At 50.8% G+C, this 22,837-nt stretch overlaps 2 protein-coding genes across 3 annotated transcripts in view; one reads left to right on the top strand and one right to left on the bottom strand.

The window, feature by feature from the left end:
• On the bottom strand, positions 1-9,289 carry med31 (mediator complex subunit 31). 2 transcript variants are annotated; one of them, XM_078224605.1, is made up of 4 exons: positions 9,209-9,289; positions 8,194-8,268; positions 4,641-4,737; positions 1-504 (listed from the first exon to the last, which is right to left on the bottom strand). In XM_078224605.1, the coding sequence occupies exons 2-4, from the start codon at positions 8,240-8,242 to the stop codon at positions 312-314; spliced, it is 339 nt and encodes a 112-aa protein (XP_078080731.1). In that variant the 5' UTR covers positions 8,243-8,268; positions 9,209-9,289; the 3' UTR covers positions 1-311. The 2 variants fall into 2 exon arrangements, with proteins under 2 accessions (XP_078080731.1, XP_078080730.1); XM_078224604.1 differs by lacking the exon at positions 9,209-9,289 and adding an exon at positions 9,044-9,184.
• LOC144501182 (sulfurtransferase Alvin_2599-like) overlaps positions 9,044-22,837 on the top strand; it is a 19,864-nt gene continuing 6,070 nt past the window's right edge. The window contains exons 1-3 of the mRNA XM_078224603.1: positions 9,044-9,162; positions 19,445-19,577; positions 22,410-22,518. Of these exons, the coding sequence (XP_078080729.1) occupies positions 19,470-19,577; positions 22,410-22,518 (217 nt within the window). The 5' untranslated portion in view covers positions 9,044-9,162; positions 19,445-19,469. The remainder of the gene's footprint in view (positions 9,163-19,444; positions 19,578-22,409; positions 22,519-22,837) is intronic.

Genomic DNA, 22,837 nt, shown 5'->3' on the forward strand with positions numbered 1-22,837 from the left:
TAATTTACAGCCTTGTTTGTTTTATTTCAGTTGTCGGCGGTATTTTGATTTTTTATTATCTGGCTGAGCGTGGTTTCCTCTGTTGATTTCACCATTGCTACACTGGCATCATCCTGCACCGGGGGTGTGGACACTGACAATTCCAGCCTGTCCAACAAGAAATGTACATGTCTCTGGAGCACTGTCCATCCCCAACGCCACTGCTGGAAATGTCCATGTCTTATCTTCTCGGGTAGGGGTTCCTGTGCTCCGTGGAGGAGAGAGGGGTCATTCACACCCAGCACCGTCCTCCTTCCCTGGGTCTGCGCACCTCACTTGCTGGATGTGTTGTTCTGATGTTGCTGTTCAGCCAGTGCTTGCTGCAGCCTCACCCGTTTGCGTGAGTAATGTTGCCAGTGCAGCAGCTGCTGCTCATCGATGAACTTGGCGCACTGCGCATTCACCAGCTCCTTGCGGAAATGTTCATACTGCAACAGCTCCAGCATGTGGAGGCACTGCGGGTACCTGCGGCAGAGAGACAGTGAGACACTGGGCAGCCGACAGCTCTCCTGGGATGGCCCAGCATGTGGGAACAGTACAGGACAGATAGGGGTAAAGTGGAATAGAGAACAAAGGATGGGGAGAAACACGTGGAGAGTGGGTGAGGCGCACACAGCTCAGGAAAGCATTAGCAATACCCATTAACAGGGAGAGCAAGAGAGGAGGGAGCAGAGCAGCTATAAGATACAGGAGCAAATCGAGTTGGTGAAAATAAATTCAACTCTCTGTAACCCCGTGCTGTATCTGTCCTGGGAGTGTTTGATGGGGGACAGTGTAGAGGGAGCTTTACTCTGTATCTAACCCCGTGCTGTATCTGTCCTGGGAGTGTTTGATGGGGGACAGTGTAGAGGGAGCTTTACTCTGTATCTAACCCCGTGCTGTATCTGTCCTGGGAGTGTTTGATGGGGACACTGTGGAGGGAGCTTTACTCTGTATCTAACCCCATGCTGTACCTGTCCTGGGAGTGTTTGATGGGGACAGTGTAGAGGGTGCTTTACTCTGTATCTAACCCCGTGCTGTACCTGTCCTGGGAGTGTTTGATGGGGGACAGTGTAGAGGGAGCTTTACTCAGTATCTAACCCCGTGCTGTACCTGTCCTGGGAGTGTTTGATGGGGACAGTGTAGAGGGAGCTTTACTCTGTATCTAACCCCGTGCTGTACCTGTCCTGGGAGTGTTTGATGGGGACAGTGTAGAGGGAGCTTTACTCTGTATCTAACCCCGTGCTGTACCTGTCCTGGGAGTGTTTGATGGGGACAGTGTAGAGGGAGCTTTACTCTGTATCTAACCCCGTGCTGTACCTGTCCTGGGAGTGTTTGATGGGGACAGTGCAGAGGGAGCTTTACTCTGTATCTAACCCCGTGCTGTACCTGTCCTGGGAGTGTTTGATGGGGGACAGTGTAGAGGGAGCTTTACTCTGTATCTAACCCCGTGCTGTACCTGTCCTGGGAGTGTTTGATGGGGGACAGTGTAGAGGGAGCTTTACTCTGTATCTAACCCCGTGCTGTACCTGTCCTGGGAGTGTTTGATGGGGACAGTGTAGAGGCAGCTTTACTCTGTATCTAACCCCGTGCTGTACCTGTCCTGGGAGTGTTTGATGGGGGACAGTGTAGAGGGAGCTTTACTCTGTATCTAACCCCGTGCTGTACCTGTCCTGGGAGTGTTTGATGGGGACAGTGTAGAGGGAGCTTTACTCTGTATCTAACCCCTTGCTGTACCTGTCCTGGGAGTGTTTGATGGGGACAGTGTAGAGGGAGCTTTACTCTGTATCTAACCCCGTGCTGTACCTGTCCTGGGAGTGTTTGATGGGGACAGTGTAGAGGGAGCTTTACTCTGTATCTAACCCCGTGCTGTACCTGTCCTGGGAGTGTTTGATGGGGACAGTGTAGAGGGTGCTTTACTCTGTATCTAACCCCGTGCTGTACCTGTCCTGGGAGTGTTTGATGGGGGACAGTGTAGAGGGAGCTTTACTCAGTATCTAACCCCGTGCTGTACCTGTCCTGGGAGTGTTTGATGGGGACAGTGTAGAGGGAGCTTTACTCTGTATCTAACCCCGTGCTGTACCTGTCCTGGGAGTGTTTGATGGGGACAGTGTAGAGGGAGCTTTACTCTGTATCTAACCCCGTGCTGTACCTGTCCTGGGAGTGTTTGATGGGGACAGTGTAGAGGGAGCTTTACTCTGTATCTAACCCCGTGCTGTACCTGTCCTGGGAGTGTTTGATGGGGGACAGTGTAGAGGGAGCTTTACTCTGTATCTAACCCCGTGCTGTACCTGTCCTGGGAGTGTTTGATGGGGACAGTGTAGAGGCAGCTTTACTCTGTATCTAACCCCGTGCTGTACCTGTCCTGGGAGTGTTTGATGGGGACAGTGTAGAGCGAGCTTTACTCTGTATCTAACCCCGTGCTGTACCTGTCCTGGGAGTGTTTGATGGGGGACAATGTAGAGGGAGCTTTACTCTGTATCTAACCCCGTGCTGTACCTGTCCTGGGAGTGTTTGATGGGGACAGTGTAGAGGGAGGTTTACTCTGTATCTAACCCCGTGCTGTATCTGTCCTGGGAGTGTTTGATGGGGACAGTGTAGAGGGAGCTTTACTCTGTATCTAACCCCGTGCTGTACCTGTCCTGGGAGTGTTTGATGGGGACAGTGTAGAGGGAGCTTTACTCTGTATCTAACCCCGTGCTGTACCTGTCCTGGGAGTGTTTGATGGGGGACAGTGTAGAGGGAGCTTTACTCTGTATCTAACCCCGTGCTGTACCTGTCCTGGGAGTGTTTGATGGGGACAGTGTAGAGGGAGCTTTACTCTGTATCTAACCCCTTGCTGTACCTGTCCTGGGAGTGTTTGATGGGGACAGTGTAGAGGGAGCTTTACTCTGTATCTAACCCCGTGCTGTACCTGTCCTGGGAGTGTTTGATGGGGACAGTGTAGAGGGAGCTTTACTCTGTATCTAACCCCGTGCTGTACCTGTCCTGGGAGTGTTTGATGGGGACAGTGTAGAGGGAGCTTTACTCTGTATCTAACCCCGTGCTGTATCTGTCCTGGGAGTGTTTGATGGGGACAGTGTAGAGGGAGCTTTACTCTGTATCTAACCCCGTGCTGTACCTGTCCTGGGAGTGTTTGATGGGGACAGTGTAGAGGGAGCTTTACTCTGTATCTAACCCCGTGCTGTACCTGTCCTGGGAGTGTTTGATGGGGGACAGTGTAGAGGGAGCTTTACTCTGTATCTAACCCCGTGCTGTACCTGTCCTGGGAGTGTTTGATGGGGACAGTGTAGAGGGAGCTTTACTCTGTATCTAACCCCTTGCTGTACCTGTCCTGGGAGTGTTTGATGGGGACAGTGTAGAGGGAGCTTTACTCTGTATCTAACCCCGTGCTGTACCTGTCCTGGGAGTGTTTGATGGGGACAGTGTAGAGGGAGCTTTACTCTGTATCTAACCCCGTGCTGTACCTGTCCTGGGAGTGTTTGATGGGGACAGTGTAGAGGGAGCTTTACTCTGTATCTAACCCCGTGCTGTACCTGTCCTGGGAGTGTTTGATGGGGACAGTGCAGAGGGAGCTTTACTCTGTATCTAACCCCGTGCTGTACCTGTCCTGGGAGTGTTTGATGGGGGACAGTGTAGAGGGAGCTTTACTCTGTATCTAACCCCGTGCTGTACCTGTCCTGGGAGTGTTTGATGGGGGACAGTGTAGAGGGAGCTTTACTCTGTATCTAACCCCGTGCTGTACCTGTCCTGGGAGTGTTTGATGGGGACAGTGTAGAGGGAGGTTTACTCTGTATCTAACCCCGTGCTGTATCTGTCCTGGGAGTGTTTGATGGGGACAGTGTAGAGGGAGCTTTACTCTGTATCTAACCCCGTGCTGTACCTGTCCTGGGAGTGTTTGATGGGGACAGTGTAGAGGGAGCTTTACTCTGTATCTAACCCCGTGCTGTACCTGTCCTGGGAGTGTTTGATGGGGGACAGTGTAGAGGGAGCTTTACTCTGTATCTAACCCCGTGCTGTACCTGTCCTGGGAGTGTTTGATGGGGACAGTGTAGAGGGAGCTTTACTCTGTATCTAACCCCTTGCTGTACCTGTCCTGGGAGTGTTTGATGGGGACAGTGTAGAGGGAGCTTTACTCTGTATCTAACCCCGTGCTGTACCTGTCCTGGGAGTGTTTGATGGGGACAGTGTAGAGGGAGCTTTACTCTGTATCTAACCCCGTGCTGTACCTGTCCTGGGAGTGTTTGATGGGGACAGTGTAGAGGGAGCTTTACTCTGTATCTAACCCCGTGCTGTACCTGTCCTGGGAGTGTTTGATGGGGACAGTGTAGAGGGAGCTTTACTCTGTCTCCAGTTCTGCTGAAGGGCAGCCATGATTTGATTGAATGGTAGGTTGGAGACAGGATGTTGCATTGCCTTCTCTTGCTCCTATCCCTGCTACACTCAGTGACATAAGGAGATGAATGAGTGAGCAAGACACCGAATGCATTTTGCTCCAAAGGAGAAATGGCTTCAGGAGGAGTGCAGAATGTCGGCTTTGGCAATGGGGGAACACCCTGGATATGATTCAGTGAAAGTGGAAAGCTGCAGTGACCCTTCCCCCCCTGGGTACAGGCACTTACTTCAGATACTTGGCATATTCGGGCTCCTTCCAGTACAGCAGATACTTGAAGTAATTGACAAATGTTCGCTCTCTGAAGTACCCTCGCTGTGCCAGGACTTCCACATTGAAAAAAAAACAGAAGAAAGAATTGGATCATCACCACTGCCCAGATAGTAATCGATACAGCGTGGACTGGAAACTGGACAGCACCATCCTAACCAGGAGAATGGTCTCACACTCGCTCATGTTACTTCATCTGAGGGTGTTGGGAATGTTACTCTCCACAGGTGCATCTGCAAGTTCAGCTGGGCTCAATCTTTAAAGCGGAACTGAGAGTTTGCAGGGGGTAACACTATAATATGAACACACGAAATAGGAGCAGGAGTAGCCATTTGACCCTTCAAGCCAACCCCACTGTTCAACAAGACCACAGCGGATCTGTTTATGTGGAGTTCCATATGCCCCACCTCCCCCTGATTGCCTTCCCTAACAAGAATCTATCTACCTCTCCGTTAAACATTATCCCATATTCATTACCTCCCGGAGCAGAGTTCCAAATTCTTTCAATCCTCAGAGAAACGTATTCTCCTCATCTCTGTTCTAAAAGGGTGCCCCCTAATTTTAAACAGTGCCCCCTGGTTCAGGGTGCACCGACAAGAGGAAACATTCTCTCCACGTCCACCCTGTCAGGACTGTTCAGCATCTTATAAACTTCAATAAAGTCGCCCCTCACTCTTCTAAACTCCAGTGGAAACAAGCCCAGCCTGTCCAACCTTCCCTCAGACAGCCCGCCCATTCCAGGTATCAATCTAATAAACCTCCTCCTAACTGCCTCCAACACATTTACACCCCTCCTTAAATAAAGAGACCAAAACTGCACACAGTATTCAAGATGCAGTCTCACCAGTGCCCTGAATAATTAAAACATAACATCCTTACTTTTATATTCAATTCCTCCCGTAATAAAGGATAGCATTCCATTAGCCACCTTAATTACTTGTAACTGAATATTAACTTTTTGTGACTCATGCACTAGGACACCCAGAGCCCTCTACACCTCGGAATTCTGCGCTTGTTCTCTGGTTAAATAATACTCTGCTTTTTCATTCTTCCTGCCAAAGGGAACAATTTCACATTTTCTCACAAAACTCCATCTGCCTGATGTTTGCCTACTCACTCAGATCTATATCCATCTGCAACCTCCTTATGTCTTCTTCACAACATACTTTCCTACCTATCTTTGCGTCATCAGCAACTTTAGTTACGGTGCCTTCCCTCCCTTCATCTGAGTCATTGCTAGAAACTGTAAAATGTTGAGGTCCCAGCACAGCTCCCCATGGTACTCCCCTCATCACACCCTGCCAATCAGAAAAAGACTCATTTATGCATACTCTAATGTATTCTACCAGCCAGCCAATCTTAAATCCAGGCTAATACGTTACCCCTACACCATGAGCTTTCATATTTTGCAGCAACTTTTGATAGTTTTTCTATCCTCTATGGTGAAGACAGAAGCAAAAATACTTGTTCATCTCAATTGCCATTATCTTATTATCGATTAACTTCCCATTTTCTCTCTCTCGGGGGACTAACACTCACTTTACTCGTTCTTTACATGTTTAAATGCCTGTAGAAACTCTTGCCATCTGTTTTTGAGTTCTAGCCATCCTACCAGACTCTAATTCCTTTCTCCTGATTTACCTTTTAGCATTCTCTGCTGTTCTTTATATTCTGACCAATCATCTGACCTGCCACTCATCTTTGTGTAGTTATATGTTTTTTCCTTAAGTTTGACACTTTCCTTAAATTTTTTAGTTAACCACAGATGGTCATCCTTTTCAAATTTTTCTTTATAGCAGGAATATACTGAAGAGAATTCTGTATTATCCCTTAAATGTCAGTCATTGCGTCTCTGTAGATCAATTCCCTATTCCCGAGTCGCTAGCTCAGTTTCCATGCTTGCGTAGTTGCCCTTAATTAAGTTTAAAATACTAGTCTTGGACCCACTCTTCTCCCTTTCAAACTGGATGTAAAATTCAATCATATTGTGGTTGGTGCTATCTCAGGCTGCCTTTACTCTGAGATTATTCATTAATCCTCTCACAATGCCAAGTCTAGTAACTATCTCAAACACATTTTATGAACTCTTCATCCAGGTTATTACTGCCAATCTTTTTCCAGTTTTTATATAAAAATCATCCATAATTATTGTTATCCCTTATCACAAACACTCAATATTTCCTCTTGCAAACTTTGTCCACCATTATAGTTACTGTTCGGGAGCCTGTAGACCACACTCCTACACATGACCTCTTTCCCCGACTATTCTTAACCCAAACCGCTTCTACACCCTGATCTCCTGAACCACAATCACTTACTATCGCACCAGTGTTATCCTTGATTGACCATGCTACCTCTCCACCTTTACCAAGCTTCTTTGACCTCTTGACTGTCATATGCTCAATATTCTCAAGATGGCGCCAGAGCGAGTCGACTTCTTGCAAGCTGTGCCCAGCATGCCTTCTAATTCTATCTTTTACTCTCGTTCTGTGCTTCTAAAACTTCAAACTGTTAAACTCTCCAACAATGCCATCTTTCTCTACACCCTAGCTATGACTGTAACACTACATTCTGCACCCTCTCCTTTCCTTCTCTATGAACGGTATGCTTTGTCTGTATGCAATACATGTGACAATAAATCAAATCAATGTTCAGGACCCAATCCTTGTCCTCTTGCAGCCGATATTCCATTGTTCATTCCACGAATAGAATAAGGAATTATACAGCAGCTGGTCTTTCACCCTGAACAAGTTTATTCTTCGTCCAGCTCAGCAGAGTTACAAACTACTAATGGTTCCCCAATCCCAGCTGTTCCAGCTGTGTCCTTCCTATTCTTTTGGAGGTTGAGCCAATAACCATCACCCTATCTTCAACAATGTGATTGACTTAACAATATAATTTCCAAAGCACACAATTACTGGGTGGCACAGTGGTTAGCGCTGCTGCCTCACAGCGCCGGGACCCGGGTTCAATTCCCAGCCTCGGGGTCACTGTCTGTCTGGAGTCTGCACGTTCTCCCCATGTCTGCGTGGGTTTCCTCCCACAGTCTGAAAGACATGCTGGTCAGGTGCATTGACCCGAACGGGCGCCGGACTATGGCGACTAGGTTAATGCAAGCCTTACTTGTCACTAATAAATAAACTTTACTGAGATGGTTTTCAGATCATATTTATTTATTTCAATGTATGCTATCAATTCAGTTACTTTGTTATGAATGTCAGGTGCATTTAGTTTAGTCTTTCTTCCATCTTTGTAACATTTACTCGATTCTTCACGCTTTCTTCGGTTTCTTCCCTGTCCCTTCCTGCCAATCTCTGACTTCACCCCCCAATCAGTACGCATGTCTACTGGTTTGTTCTGAACAGTGTGTGTGAATATATTACTGATCTGCTAGATGAGGGGCAGAAAGGAGACAGATTCTGGTCTGTAGTTAGATGAAGGAGCCCAGTACTCGCACTATTATTGTGTCAAACAGCTCGACAATATCCTAGGATGCTCCCACAGACACTTACAGTTCAGGTAGTTTGGATTCGCCAGACACTGAACAAACTCCAGCTCCATCTGGAATCGCAGCTTAGACTGTTCCTCTGAGCCCGGGGAGGGGAAGAAAAGAAAATAAAGTTTATTTTCGCATTATTCAAACAGGAATGCATGAGTGATACTAATTAGCAAAGACATAACTCCAACTGCTTGTGGATGAAGCAAACTGCAACTGTCCAAACCACCGAGCTGCAATTGTTTGCCCGCAGTCAGGAAGTGTAATCACAGGGTGGGAAATGTGGCGATTTGCACACAGCCAGCTCAGCGGGGCAACGTACCCTGGGGGAAGCAATTTCATTGTGGCATGACACTTCAAAACAAGGGCTAACAATACAGTGACACCGTGGTTAGCGCTGCTGCCTCACAGCGCCAGGGACCTGGGTTCGATTCCCGGGTTGGGTCACTGTCTGTGTGGAGTTTGCACATTCTCCCCATGTCTGTGTGGGTTTCCTCCGGGTGCTCCGGTTTCCTCCCACAGTCTGAAAGATGTGCTGGTTAGGGTGCATTGGCCATGCTACATTCTCCCTCGGTGTACCCAAACAGGCGCAGGAGTGTGGCGACTAGGGGATTTTCACAGTAATTTCATTGCAGTGTTAATGTAAGCCTACTTGTGACAGATAAATAAAACTAAACTTTCATGCTGGGATATGGAGCTAAGGCGTGGAGATGGAGTATGGTTAGGGAGCCGCCACGGTCTCATTGAATAGCTCCTCCAGCTGCACCCCCAGCCTGAACATTCACTTCCGCCCCTCCGTTTCTCCCTTGACCCAGACTTCCGCCCCGCTCCGTATCACGTGAGTAGCCATTTCCGTTTCCGCTCACCTGTCTCCATGGCGGTTGGAGCTGCCGCCATTGTTGTTTATCTCCCTTTCCCTCTCAGCCGAGCTCACAGCGTGGAAGCAGCCACTTCGATTAATCAGTACGGATGCCCCCGCTGATCGGTACGCGTTGTAGCGTCTCCTAACCAGTACAAATAACTAAACTCACATAAACTAACCAGCCTCCCGCATCCGCAGCCTCTCCACCGGGCGCCAGCAGCCGAAGCAAATGACTGCTCCCAGAGTGAGTGAGGCGGTGCTGCCCCCTGGCCTGGAGGAGCGGGAAGCGGAGGCGGTGCTGCCCCCTGGCCCGGAGGAGCGGGAAGCGGAGGCGGTGCTGCCCCCTGGCCCGGAGGAGCGGGAAGCGGAGGCGGTGCTGCCCCCTGGCCCGGAGGAGCGGGAAGCGGAGGCGGTGCTGCACCCTGGGCTGAAGGAGTGGGAGGGGAGCTGGAGCTGCTCCCTGACCTGGAGGGGAGGTGGAGCTGCTGCCTGGGCGGGAGGGGAGGTGGAGCTGCTGCATGGGCTGGAGGGGAGGGGAGGTGGAGCTGCTGCCTGGGCTGGAGGGGAGGTGGAGCTGCTCCCTGACCTGGAGGGGAGGTGGAGCTGCTGCCTGGGCGGGAGGGGAGGTGGAGCTGCTGCATGGGCTGGAGGGGAGGGGAGGTGGAGCTGCTGCATGGGCTGGAGGGGAGGGGAGGTGGAGCTGCTGCCTGGGCTGGAGGGGAGGGGAGGTGGAGCTGCTGCCTGGGCTGGAGGGGAGGGGAGGTGGAGCTGCTGCCTGGGCTGGAGGGGAGGGGAGGTGGAGCTGCTGCCTGGGCTGGAGGGGAGGGGAGGTGGAGCTGCTGCCTGGGCTGGAGGGGAGGGGAGGTGGAGCTGCTGCCTGGGCTGGAGGGGAGGGGAGGTGGAGCTGCTGCCTGGGCGGGAGGGGAGGTGGAGCTGCTCCCTGACCTGGAGGGGAGGTGGAGCTGCTCCCTGACCTGGAGGGGAGGTGGAGCTGCTGCCTGGGCGGGAGGGGAGGTGGAGCTGCTGCCTGGGCGGGAGGGGAGGTGGAGCTGCTGCCTGGGCTGGAGGGGAGGGGAGGTGGAGCTGCTGCCTGGGCGGGAGGGGAGGTGGAGCTGCTGCCTGGGCTGGAGGGGAGGTGGAGCTGCTGCCTGGGCTGGAGGGGAGGTGGAGCTGCTGCCTGGGCGGGAGGGGAGGTGGAGCTGCTGCCTGGGCGGGAGGGGAGGTGGAGCTGCTGCCTGGGCTGGAGGGGAGGTGGAGCTGCTGCCTGGGCTGGAGGGGAGGGGAGGTGGAGCTGCTGCCTGGGCGGGAGGGGAGGTGGAGCTGCTCCCTGACCTGGAGGGGAGGTGAAGCTGCTGCCTGGGCGGGAGGGGAGGGGAGGGGAGGTGGAGCTGCTGCCTGGGCGGGAGGGGAGGTGGAGCTGCTGCCTGGGCTGGAGGGGAGGTGGAGCTGCTGCCTGGGCTGGAGGGGAGGTGGAGCTGCTGCCTGGGCTGGAGGGGAGGGGAGGTGGAGCTGCTGCCTGGGCTGGAGGGGAGGGGAGGTGGAGCTGCTGCCTGGGCTGGAGGGGAGGGGAGGTGGAGCTGCTGCCTGGGCTGGAGGGGAGGGGAGGTGGAGCTGCTGCCTGGGCGGGAGGGGAGGTGGAGCTGCTGCCTGGGCTGGAGGAGTGGGAGGAGGAGCTGGTGCGGCTCCCTGGACTGGATTCACATAATTGTAGCAGAAGGCAGCGATCTAGCCCCTTGTGACTGCCCCGGCTCTGAATGAACAATTGGTTTGGTGCCAGTCCACCACCTTCTCCCCGTGCCTTGATTGAACCGGCCTCCACCACACACTCAGTGCATTCCAGATCCCAACCACAACCTGTATAAAAAAACCTTTCTCCTTTTACTAATCACTTTAAACCTGTGCCCTCTAATTCTCGATCCTTTCACGAGTGGGAAAAGTTTCTCCCTACCCGTCCAGGCCCCTCATGATTTTAAACATCTCTATCAAATCTCCTTTTAGCTCCTTTTCTCCAAGGAGAACAGTCCCAATCTCTCCAATCTAACCAAAGTTCCTCATCCCTGGGACCATTCTTATGATTCTTTTCTTCACCCTCTCATGCCTTCATATTCTTCCTAATGTGTGGCTCCAGAACTGAACTCTCGCTGAGACCAAACTAGTGCCTTATACAAGTTCAGCCTAACCTCCTTGTTGATGCATTCTTGCCCCTGTTGATGAAGCCTAGGATGCTGTGTACTTTCTTAACCACGCTCTCAACATATCCTGCTGTCACTCAGCCAATTTTATATCCACATTGTTACCGTCCCTTTTATTCCGTGAGCTGGAATTTTGCTGACAAGTCTGTTGTGTGGCACTGTATCAAATGCCTTTTGAAAATCCATATACATCACATCAACAGCATTTCCCTCATCAACCCTCTCTTACCTCCTATATAAACTCCAGCAGGTTAGTTAAACACAATTTTAAGGCATCGACACTGACTTCGCTTAATTAACCCACATTTGTTCATGTGATTATTGATTTCGTCCCAGACTATTTTTTCTAGAAGTTTCCCTACCAACAAAACTAAACTGATTCTGTAGTTGCTGGGCTTATCTTTATAGTAAGAAGTCTCACAACACCAGGTTAAAGTCCAACAGGTTTATTTGGTAGCAAATACCATAAGCTTTCGGAGCAGAGCTCCTTCGTCAGATGGAGTGGAAATCTGTTCTCAAACAGTTTCAAACAGTTCTCAATCTGTTTGAGAACAGATTTCCACTCCATCTGACGAAGGAGCTCTGCTCCGAAAGCTTATGGTATTTGCTACCAAATAAACCTGTTGGACTTTAACCTGGTGTTGTGGGACTTCTTACTGTGCTTACCCCAGTCCAACGCCGGCATCTCCACATCATGACTTATCTTTATACCCTTTTATGATCAATAAGTTTACAATTCTCCAGTCCTCCACCGACCACCTGTGAGTCTCTGGGCTGGAGGAGAAGACGGTGCTGCCCCCTGGGCTGGAGGAGAAGGCGGTGCTGCCCCCCCGGCTTGGAGAAGGAGGCAGTGCTGCCCCCTGGGCTGGAGGAGGAGGTGGTGCAGCCCCCTGGGCTGGAGGAGAAGGCGGTGCTGCCCCCTGGGCTGGAGGAGGAGGCGGTGCTGCCCCCTGGGCTGGAGGAGGAGGTGGTGCTGCCCCCTGGGCTGGAGGAGAAGGCGGTGCTGCCCCCTGGGCTGGAGGAGGAGGCGGTGCTGCCCCCTGGGCTGGAGGAGGAGGCGGTGCTGCCCCCTAGGCTGGAGAGTGAGGCGGTGCTGCCCCCCCGGCTTGGAGGAGGAGGCAGTGCTGCCCCCTGGGCTGGAGGAGGAGGTGGTGCTGCCCCCTGGGCTGGAGGAGGAGGAGGCGGTGCTGCCCTCTGGGCTGGAGGAGGAGGAGGCGGTGCTGTCCCCTGGGCTGGAGGAGGAGGCGGTGCTGCCCCCTGGGCTGGAGGAGGAGGCGGTGCTGCCCCCTGGGCTGGAGGAGGAGGCGGTGCTGCCCCCTGGGCTGGAGGAGGAGGCGGTGCTGCCCCCTGGGCTGGAGGAGGAGGCGGTGCTGCCCCCTGGGCTGGAGGAGGAGGCGGTGCTGCCCCCTGGGCTGGAGGAGGAGGCAATGCTGCCCCCTGGGCTGGAGGAGGAGGCGGTGCTGCCCCCTGGGCTGGAGGAGGAGGCAATGCTGCCCCCTGGGCTGGAGGAGGAGGCGGTGCTGCCCTCTGGGCTGGAGGAGGAGGCGGTGCTGCCCCCTGGGCTGGAGGAGGAGGAGGCAATGCTGCCCCCTGGGCTGGAGGAGGAGGCGGTGCTGCCCCCTGGGCTGGAGGAGGAGGCGGTGCTGCCCCCTGGGCTGGAGGAGGAGGAGGCGGTGCTGCCCTCTGGGCTGGAGGAGGAGGAGGCGGTGCTGCCCCCTGGGCTGGAGGAGGAGGCGGTGCTGCCCCCTGGGCTGGAGGAGGAGGCGGTGCTGCCCCCTGGGCTGGAGGAGGAGGCGGTGCTGCCCCCTGGGCTGGAGGAGGAGGCGGTGCTGCCCCCTGGGCTGGAGGAGAAGGCAATGCTGCCCCCTGGGCTGGAGGAGGAGGCGGTGCTGCCCCCTGGGCTGGAGGAGGCGGTGCTGCCCCCTGGGCTGGAGGAGGAGGAGGATGAGGCGGTGCTGCCCCCTGGGCTGGAGGATGAGGTGGTGCTGCCCCCTGGGCTGGAGGAGGAGGCGGTGCTGCCCCCTGGGCTGGAGGAGGAGGCGGTGCTGCCCCCTGGGCTGGAGGAGGAGGCGGTGCTGCCCCCTGGGCTGGAGGAGGAGGCGGTGCTGCCCCCTGGGCTGGAGGAGGAGGCGGTGCTGCCCCCTGGGCTGGAGGAGGAGGCGGTGCTGGAGGCCATTGTGGTGTCCGTACCAGCTCAAGGACACTCCTCCCCTGTTTGAAAAAACACAAATGTAAGATAGGAGGGAGACAGACAGTGACTGTAGCCAATGAGACCCACTCTTTTTAATATCAAAACAGTTACAAATACAAAAATACATTTCAGCAATATCAAACATGTCATTTAACTACAATCATGCAAATAACATCACGATAACAAGCACCTTTCTCTGCACCCTAGCTATGACTGTAACACTACATCCTGCACTCTCGTTTCCTTCTCTATGAATGGTATGCTTAGTATAGTGCAAGATACAATACTTTTCAGTGTATGCTAATACATGTGACAATAATAAATCAAATCAAATTGGCTTGCAACAACAACCAACGAATCGCTACATAAACAGTACCGATGGCAAACTCCGTCCTCTAACCAATAACGAACAACTACCCCCTTGCACTAAAAAAGGGTTCGTTGTCGGTGATCTTTGAATTTCCAGGGCGTTGCCCCCCACATTTTCCCCTTCCGAGGGTTCTGCTCTCTCTCCGAGGCTGACGCTCTGGGAATCAACGCCACAAGCATCTCCATCACAGTACAATGACCATTGCGAATCATCCGCAACCCTCCAGGGCTTCACCCTCCGGAGCCAATTAGACCCGTAGCCAACATCAGGGAAACATACAACTCATTATCACATTGCTCACTGAGCGACCTTGTTTGCTACTTAAATTAGCTGCAGGTTTTTTGCCACATTACAACAGGGATTGTACTTCTAAATAATTGTCCTAATTGCTTCGGAACACTGAGTGGTGATGAGGTGCTGTAAAACACAATTCCATCCTCCTGGGGAAATACAGGTGATGTACAGTCTGGGAGGAGGTGTTTGCACAGGACAATGTGAGGTGAAGGACCATTGGAAGGAGGGTTAATGGAAAAGCAAACAAGAGTGCCCTGAGTGGGAACCCTTCAGAAAGAGGAGAGGGGAGGCAAACTGGTTGACGTGCTGGTTAGGGTGCATTGGCCATGCTAAATTCTCCCTCAGTGTACCCGAACAGGCACCAGAAAGTGGCGACTAGGGGATTTTCACAGTAACTTCATTGCAGTGTTAATGTAAACCTACTTGTGACACTAATAAATAAACTTAAAGCAATCCTGTTAACATAGAAGATAGGAGAGCAGGAGAAGGCCATTCGGCCCTTCGAGCCTGCTCCGCCAATCATCGCGATCATGGCTGATCATCCAACTCAATAGCCTAATCCTGCTTTCTCCCCATAACCTTTGATCCCGTTTGCCCCAAGCGCTATATCCAGCCGCCTCTTGAATACATTCAACGTTTTGGCATCAACTACTTCCTGTGATAATGAATTCCACAGGCTCACCACTCTCTGGGTGAAGAAATGTCTCCTCACTTCCGTCCTAAATGGTCTACCCTGAATCCTCAGACTGTGACCCCTGGTTCTGGGCTCCCCCACCATCGGGAACATCCTCCCTGCATCTACCCTGTCTCGTCCTGTTAGAATTTTATAAGTCTCTATGAGATCCCCCCTCATTCATCTGAACTCCAGTGAAAACAATCCTAACCTAGTCAATCTCTCCTCATACATCAGTCCCGCCATCCCCGGAATCAGCCTGGCAAACCTTCGCTGCGCTCCCTCGAGAGCAAGAACATCCTCAGAAAAGGAGACCAAAACTGCTCACAATACTCTCGGTGTGGCCTCACCAAGGCCCTGTATAATCGCAACAACACATCCCTGCTCCTGTACTCGAAACCTCTCACAATGAAGGCCAACATGCCATTTGCCTTCTTTACCGCCTGCTGCACCTGCAGGCTTACCTTCAGTGACTGATGCACAAGGACACCCAGGTCCCGCTGCACACTCCCCTCTCCCAATTTACAGTCATTCAGGTAGTAATCTGCCTTCTTGTTTTTGCTTCCAAAGTAAATAACCTCACATTTATCCAAATCATACTGCATCTGCCATTGATTCGCCCACTCACCCAACCTGTCCAGATCATGCTGAAGGATCTCTGCATCCTCGTCACAGTTCACCCTCCCACCCAACTTGGTATCATCTGCAAACTTTGAGATGTTACATTTTGTTCCCTCATCCGGATCATTAATATATATTGTGAATAGCTGGAATCCCAACACCAATCCCTGTGCCACCCCACTAGTTACTGCCTGCCAATTTGAAAAGCACCCATTAATTCCTACTCTTTGTTTCTGCCAGCCAGTTTTCTATCCATCTCAATATACTTCCCCCAATCCCATGCACTTTAATCTTGCACGATAATCTCTTATGCGGGACTTTGTCAGGCGCTTTCTGAAAGTCCAAATATACTACATCGACTGGCTCCCCCTTGTCAACTCTGCTAGTTACATCTTCAAAGAATTCCAACAGATTTGTCAAGCATGGCGGCACGGTAGCGCAGTGGTTAGCACTGCTGCTTCACAGCTCCAGGGACCTGGGTTCGATTCCCGGCTTGGGTCACTGTCTGTGTGGAGTTTGCACATTCTCCTCGTGTCTGCATGGGTTTCCTCCGGGTGCTCCGGTTTCCTCCCACAGTCCAAAGATGTGCGGGTTAGGTTGATTGGCTAGGTTAAAAATTGCCCCTTAGAGTCCTGGGATGCGTAGGTTAGAGGGATTAGTGGGTAAAATATGTGGGGGTAGGGCCTGGGTGGGATTGTGGTCGGTGCAGACTCGATGGGCCGAATGGCCTCTTTCTGTACTGTAGGGTTTCTATGATTCTATGATTTCCCCTTCATAAATCCATGCTGACTCTGTCTGATCCTGCCACTGCTTTCTAAATGCTCCGGTATAAAGTCCTTGATAATGGAATCGAGAATTTTCCCCACTACCGATGTTAAGCTTACTGGTCTATAATTCCCTGTTTTCTCTCTACCTCTCTTTTTGAATATTAGAGTGACATTCGCTACCCTCCAATCTGCAGGGACTGTTCCAATGTCTATAGAATCCTGGAAGATGACCATCAATGCATCTACTATTTCTAGAGCCACCTGCTTAAGAACCCTGAGATGTAGATTATCAGGCCCTGGGGATTTATCCGTCTTCAATCCCATCAATTTTCCCAGCACCATTTCTCTACTAATATTGATCTCCCTCAGTTCTTCCCTCTCATTAAATCTTGCATTCTCCAACATTTCTGGCATCTGATTTGTGTCCTGTTTTGTGAAGACAGGACCAAAGTATGTGTTCAGTTGCTCGGCCATTTTTCTGTCCCCTATTATACATTTCCCCATTTCTGTCTGTAGGGGACCTACCTTTTTCTTCACCAACCTCTTTCTCTTCACGTATCTATAGAAACTCTTAGTATCAGTCCTAATGTTCCCTGCAAGCTTACTTTCGTGCTGTACTTTCCCCTTCTTAATCAATCCCTTGGTCCTTCTTTGCTGAATTCTAAACAGCTCCCCAAAATCCCCTGTTGTGGAGGGAGTATCTGGGGTTGGGGAGATAGTGTCGCTGTCTTAGCTGTAGGGAGAGGTTTGGAGAATGTGACAGATGCAGGGCGGCACGGCTTCACAGCGGTGGGCACTGCTCTCTCCGGTTTCCTCCCACAGTTCAAAGATGTGCGGGTTAGGTGGATTGGCTATGCTAAATTGCCCCTTAGTGTCAGGGGGATTAGTAGGGTAAATACGTGGGGTTACGGGAATAGGGCCTGGGTGAGATTGCTGTCGCTGTGGGCTCGATGGGCTGAATGGCCCCCTTCTGCACTGTAGGGATTCTACGATTCTTGCAGAGGAGGCAAATCCTCAGCTAAGGAAGAGAAAAGGTTGCTGTGGGGTTTGATGCGTTTGCAACCCTGGAGCAGGATCTAGGTTTTAAACATTCACTCCTCTCTCTCCCTCTCTCTCTGTCTGCACAGATGCTATCTGACTGACTGAGTGCTTCCAGCATTTTCAGTTTCTGTCTCGAGAATTCCCACCCCCTTCACTTAAACCCGCCTCTTTGGTCAAGGTTTTGTAAACATCTCCAAATAATCGCCGGCTGTGCCTTGGTGTTTACAGTGCGATCGCTGTCAAACCCATTGGGAAGTTATCCTACATTAAAGGTGCTGTATGGAATGCTGCCTCCTGCTTCAGAATGCTAACAAATGTATTTGGAGTTTTACTTGTCGAGTTTTAACCGTGTTAACATTTCTGATATGGTTTGGACACCTCAAACTCTGGCACCTGGGCTGGGCCTCAGATGTGATCACTGACAGCCCTCACTCACTACGTGACTCCTTCAGGCGTTCTCTAACTCGGGAAGACACTGGTTCCGGCACAGAATGAATCTCTTTTTCAAAACAAGCACGCAAAGTGTGAAAGCCGTGTTTATTTGTATTCTTCCTGATGTACTGAACAACTAATGTCAAGGTTCACTCTGCCAGAGGAGGTGCTGATCTGATGAGGGGCAGGCTGTGTGTTAGTGTTGGGAGCTCTCCACAGGCTTGCTTCACCCTTGTTTCATTATCCAGACTTCTCTGCAGTATCTGTGTTGCATTCTGCTCACATCTCCAGATTAACTGCCTTTGCTCTGCCTCTTACATGTTTTGTTGTGAGGATATCTGTGACTCAGACTCAGCTGCAGTTACTCAGTCTAGTGTTTAGTGATACTTATGCTTTCAGGTCGCAATTTGGAGAGAAACCACCCTGTGTTTTAGTTTAATATGTAGTAACTGCACACATACGTTACCGCCCTATTTGACTCTAAATTGAACTTCCCTGAAAGAGAAATATAGAAAACAGAAGCAGGAGGAGGCCATTCGGCCCTTCGAGCCTGCTCCACCATTCATTTTGATCACGGCTGATTATTGGGTTCAATATCCCGGTGGTGTTTAGATACATCTGCTGCTCATATCTTTCCATCGTCCGACTTTGCTCCATCTCAGCTCATCTGCTGCTGAAACCCTCACCGGTGCCTTTCTTACCTTTAGATTCGAGTATTCCTGTGTTCTCCTGATCAGCCTCACGCCTTCCACCCGCCAGATCCAAAGCCCATCGAAAACTCTGCTGCAACTGTCCTAACTCTGACTAAGTCCCGTTACCCGTCACTCTGTGCTTGCTAACCTGCATTACCTCCTAGTTAAGCAATGCCTCGATGTCTCTCTATCGTTGATGCATTTTGGTACATTCAATTCAGGTGGGAGCTATAAAATAAATGGCAGGAGCATAGACACAGAGAGAGATCCGGGAGTACAGGTCCACAGATCTTTAAAAGTGGCAGCACAGTGGGAAAGCTGGTGAAGAAAGCATACGGCACGCTTGCCTTCATTGGCCGGTGCATCGAGTATAAAAGTTGGTAATTACATTACCGTTGTATAAAACGCTGGTTAGGCCACATTTGGAATACTGCGTCCAATTCTGGTCACCACACTACCAGAAGGACATGGAGGCTTTGGAGGGAGTACAGAAAAGCTTTACCAGGATGTTGCCTGGTATGGAGTGTATTAGCTATGAGGAGAGATTGAGTAAACTGGGATAGTTCTCCCTGGAAAGATGGAGGCTGAGGGGCGATCTGATAGAAGTTTATAAAATTATGAGGGGTATGGATAGGGTGAAGAGTTGGAAGCTTTTTTCCCCCGGGCAAAAATGACAATTACAAGGGGGCGCAAGTTCAAGATAAGGGGGGAAAGGTTCAGTGGAGATGTGCGGGGGAAGTTTTTTACACAGAGGGTGGTGGGGGCCTGGAATGCACTGCCCAGTGAGGTGGTTGAGGCTGACATGTTTACGACATTTAAGACTTATCTGGATAGGCACATGAACAGGCGGGGTGTAGAGGGATACAGGCGGTTGATCTCGATAAGATAACGGGACTGGTGCAGGCTTAGTGGGCCAAAGGGCCTGTTCCTGTGCTGTATTCGCTCCCTCCACCTTGTGTGTCTGGCTCCCTGCTGCTGGGGAATTTGGAACAGATAACCAACATTTCTGATGTGCCTTTCCGCACTCTTGCCTTTTCCTGTAAATTTTCCGAGCATGCGTTAACACCATTATCCTCACCAGTCCCTTCAACACGTCTTTAAAAAAACCTTGTCTCCCTGTACCCACCTCCAGGCGGCAGCTGCTGTCCACTGGGAGGATGGAGCCTGTGATCTGGTGGATTCGGAAGAGTTTTAATTCAGTGCAAGATCTGAGTTCAGACGCCATGGAACAGCTGATGACGAATCAGGGTCGGATCGTGGTGCTGGTAATGACTGAGTGACTCTTTTATATAATGTGTACAAGTAGAATAGAGAATATATATAAAAGCTCACATTTGATAGAATATCTTTCGGGTTATATATATGTTTGTGTGCGTATCGAGAGAAGGTGAGACTATGGAACTCACTATCACAGGAAGTGGTCAAGGTGATTAATGTAGGTACATTTTTAAAAATTCATTTGTGGGACACGGGCATCACTAGCTGGTCAGCAATGATTCCCCATCCCTAGTTGCCCGAGGTTGGTTGAGAGTTAACTACATTGCTGTGGTTCTGGAATCTCTCCCGCTCTTACCGCCTGCCGATGTGTGCTTTGGAAGGATTTCCAGGATGGTACTCAACCTGTTTGACTATAATATTAACATTCCTTCCGTGGCCTTTGGGTGAGACTCAAACCCAGAGCTTCATACTCAGAGGTAGGACACTACCCACTGCAGAACCAAGATCCCCTGGAATGATATTCTCAAACTGAATGTAAAATTCAATCCTATTATGGACCCTGCTACCTCACGGTGCCTTCACAATGTAATCATCAATTATTCCCATCTTACAACAGTAGACCTAGTGAAATCTGCTCTCTGGTTGGCTCCAGGACATGTTGCACTTAGAAAATATCCCAAAATCATTCGATGGACTCCTCATCTAGGCGACCTGTGCCTGTCTATATGAATTAAAATCTCCCACTGTTATCATCATAGAAACCCTACAGCACAGAAAGAAGCCATTTGGCCCATCGAGTCTGCACCGGCCACAATCCCACCCAGGCCCTACCCCATATCCCTACATATTTACCCACTAATCCCTCTAACCTACGCATCTCAGGACACTAAGGGCAAATTTAGCATGGCCAATCAACCTAACCCGCACATCTTTGGACTGTGGGAGGAAACCGGAGCACCCGGAGGAAACCCACACAGACACAAGGAGAATGTGCAAACTCCACACAGACAGTGACCCAAGCCGGGAATTGAACCCAGGTCCCTGGAGCTGTGAAGCAGCTAACCACTGTGCTACCGTGCCGCCCAGATCTTTCTGACAAGTTCCAATTATTCCTTTATGGTCCACCTCACCATGTGGTTACTGATGGGAGGAGCCTGTCCACGACTCCTTGCCTTTACCATTTCTCATCTCTACCCAAACCGTTTCCACATCCTGGCTTCCTGAATGTTGGTCATGCCTCTGGACTGTGCTAATACCATCATTCCATCATGGGTGAGGGCCCTCACCCCCTGCTCTTCCCTGCTGACGGCCCAGTGGGTTATCATACATTTAAATGGTTGCTCTAAAAGCTGATCAGATGATTTGATGGTGATGTCGTTAGGGTGCTAGCAGGGGCTGTTGTTTTAATTTCAGTTTGTTACTCTGTGCATTGCAGAGAACATCTCTTTCAATAAAGCTTGTTGCTAGTGTGAATCTAGGTGTGCAAACCACAGCGTTTCTTTTTGTTTAAAACCCAAAACCCCGAACATAGTTAGGACATCACAGATATGCTGCACCCCGCTCCATTGGTCATCCCTGTACTCTCGCCAGTTCTCTCAATGTGGCCCACCTCTGATGCAGTTCTGCAGTTGGTGAGTAAGGGAGCTGTGTTCAGATTATTGTACGGCTTGAGTTTATTGTGTCGGAAACAGTGAATGAGGGATGGAATTCAATCTAAGCCAGCCTGGATGTACTGACACATCCTCATCACACTGCCCCACTCACCCCCACCCTCTGCCCCTTCCCCTATCTGGCTGCCTCCATCACTAACCTGGTGAAAGTCCGTGACCACACCGTGAGTATAACTGAAAACATTGGGTGGATTCATCACTAAAACACAGAGTGGCTATTTGTAATTACACAGTGAGGTGAGAGTCACTGTCTCTGAGTGCTTTCCTCCTCACTGATAATTACAGAGAAACCTTCACAAAGATATCTTCAGAGACACAGCCAGGGGTGGGGTTGGGGAATCATTTTCCCAAATAAAACCACACAAGGAAAGACATCATTCTGTATCTTTCATAAAGCAGCAGCGACCACACAAATACCATGGAGTTTAAGAGAAATACCTCCTTATCAGACACACTGGCTGCTGCTAACTGGGCTTGGATTACTTACAACAAACTAAATATTTCGGACACTTCAAAGTTATCTTGACTTTGTCAGATTAGACACAGAGTAAAGCTCCCTCTCCACTGTCCCCATCAAACACTCGCAGGACAAGTCCAGCACGGGGTTAGATACAGAGTAAAGCTCCCTCTCCACTGTCCCCATCAAACACTCCCAGGACAGGTACAGCACGGGGTTAGATACAGAGTAAAGCTCCCTCTACACTGTCCCCATCAAACACTCCCAGGACAGGTACAGCACGGGGTTAGATACAGAGTAAAGCTCCCTCGACACTGTCCCCATCAAACACTCCCAGGACAGGGACAGCACGGGGTTAGATACAGAGTAAAGCTCCCTCTACACTGTCCCCATCAAACACTCCCAGGACAGGTGCAGCACGGGGTTAGATACAGAGTAAAGCTCCCTCTACACTGTCCCCATCAAACACTCCCAGGACAGGTGCAGCACGGGGTTAGATACAGAGTAAAGCTCCCTCTACACTGTCTCCCCATCAAACACTCCCAGGACAGGTACAGCACGGGGTTAGATACAGAGTAAAGCTCCCTCTACACTGTCCCCATCAAACACTCCCAGGACAGGTACAGCATGGGGTTAGATACAGAGTAAAGCTCCCTCGACACTGTCCCCATCAAACACTCCCAGAACAGGTATACACAGATGAACTGACCCTGAAACTCCATTTACTCCTGAATGTCTTCCTGTTCTTCCAGGATGTTCGGAGTCCGGGAGAATACCAGATCAGTCACTTACAAGGAGCCGTTCGTGTTGACCCAGAAACCACTGACATGGATCATTTGGTGACGAATCTGGGATTGGAAGGTAGGGGCCGTCTAACTCCCATCTGCAGGTTCTTCACTGCTGTTTGGACAGGATCACACCACCCAGCCTCCAGCCCGGGAGACGGTTAAAGTACAGACACTGTCTGCAGCAACCGGAACTAATGGGGGTCACAGACAAGCCAGACTCTGAATTCTGAAGGACAGTGTAAAGAGTAGCCTCTATCCCTGTTGCACAGTACCCGCTGTCTCAAACTTGCTGCTTAAAACACGATCTCTGGATCTTGCAATCTCTGACTGTTCCTCCATTATTTAACCTGAGCCCTTGTTGCTCCTGCCTCCCTCTCCTTTCTGGCTCCTGT

Source organism: Mustelus asterias, chromosome 12 (assembly GCF_964213995.1).
Source record: "Mustelus asterias chromosome 12, sMusAst1.hap1.1, whole genome shotgun sequence".
NCBI classification, from domain to species: Eukaryota; Metazoa; Chordata; class Chondrichthyes; order Carcharhiniformes; family Triakidae; genus Mustelus; species Mustelus asterias.

Excerpts from the sequence above, each read along its gene's own strand:
- med31 (XM_078224604.1), bottom strand. The coding sequence starts at position 9,074 with ATGGCGGCAGCTCCAACCGCCATGGAGACAG. Across the intron at positions 4,738-8,193 it reads GAATCCAAACTACCTGAACT|TCCTGGCACAGCGAGGGTAC; the intron begins GTAAGTGTCTGT and ends TCAATGTGGAAG. Across the intron at positions 505-4,640 it reads GAATATGCCAAGTATCTGAA|GTACCCGCAGTGCCTCCACA; the intron begins GTAAGTGCCTGT and ends TCTCTGCCGCAG.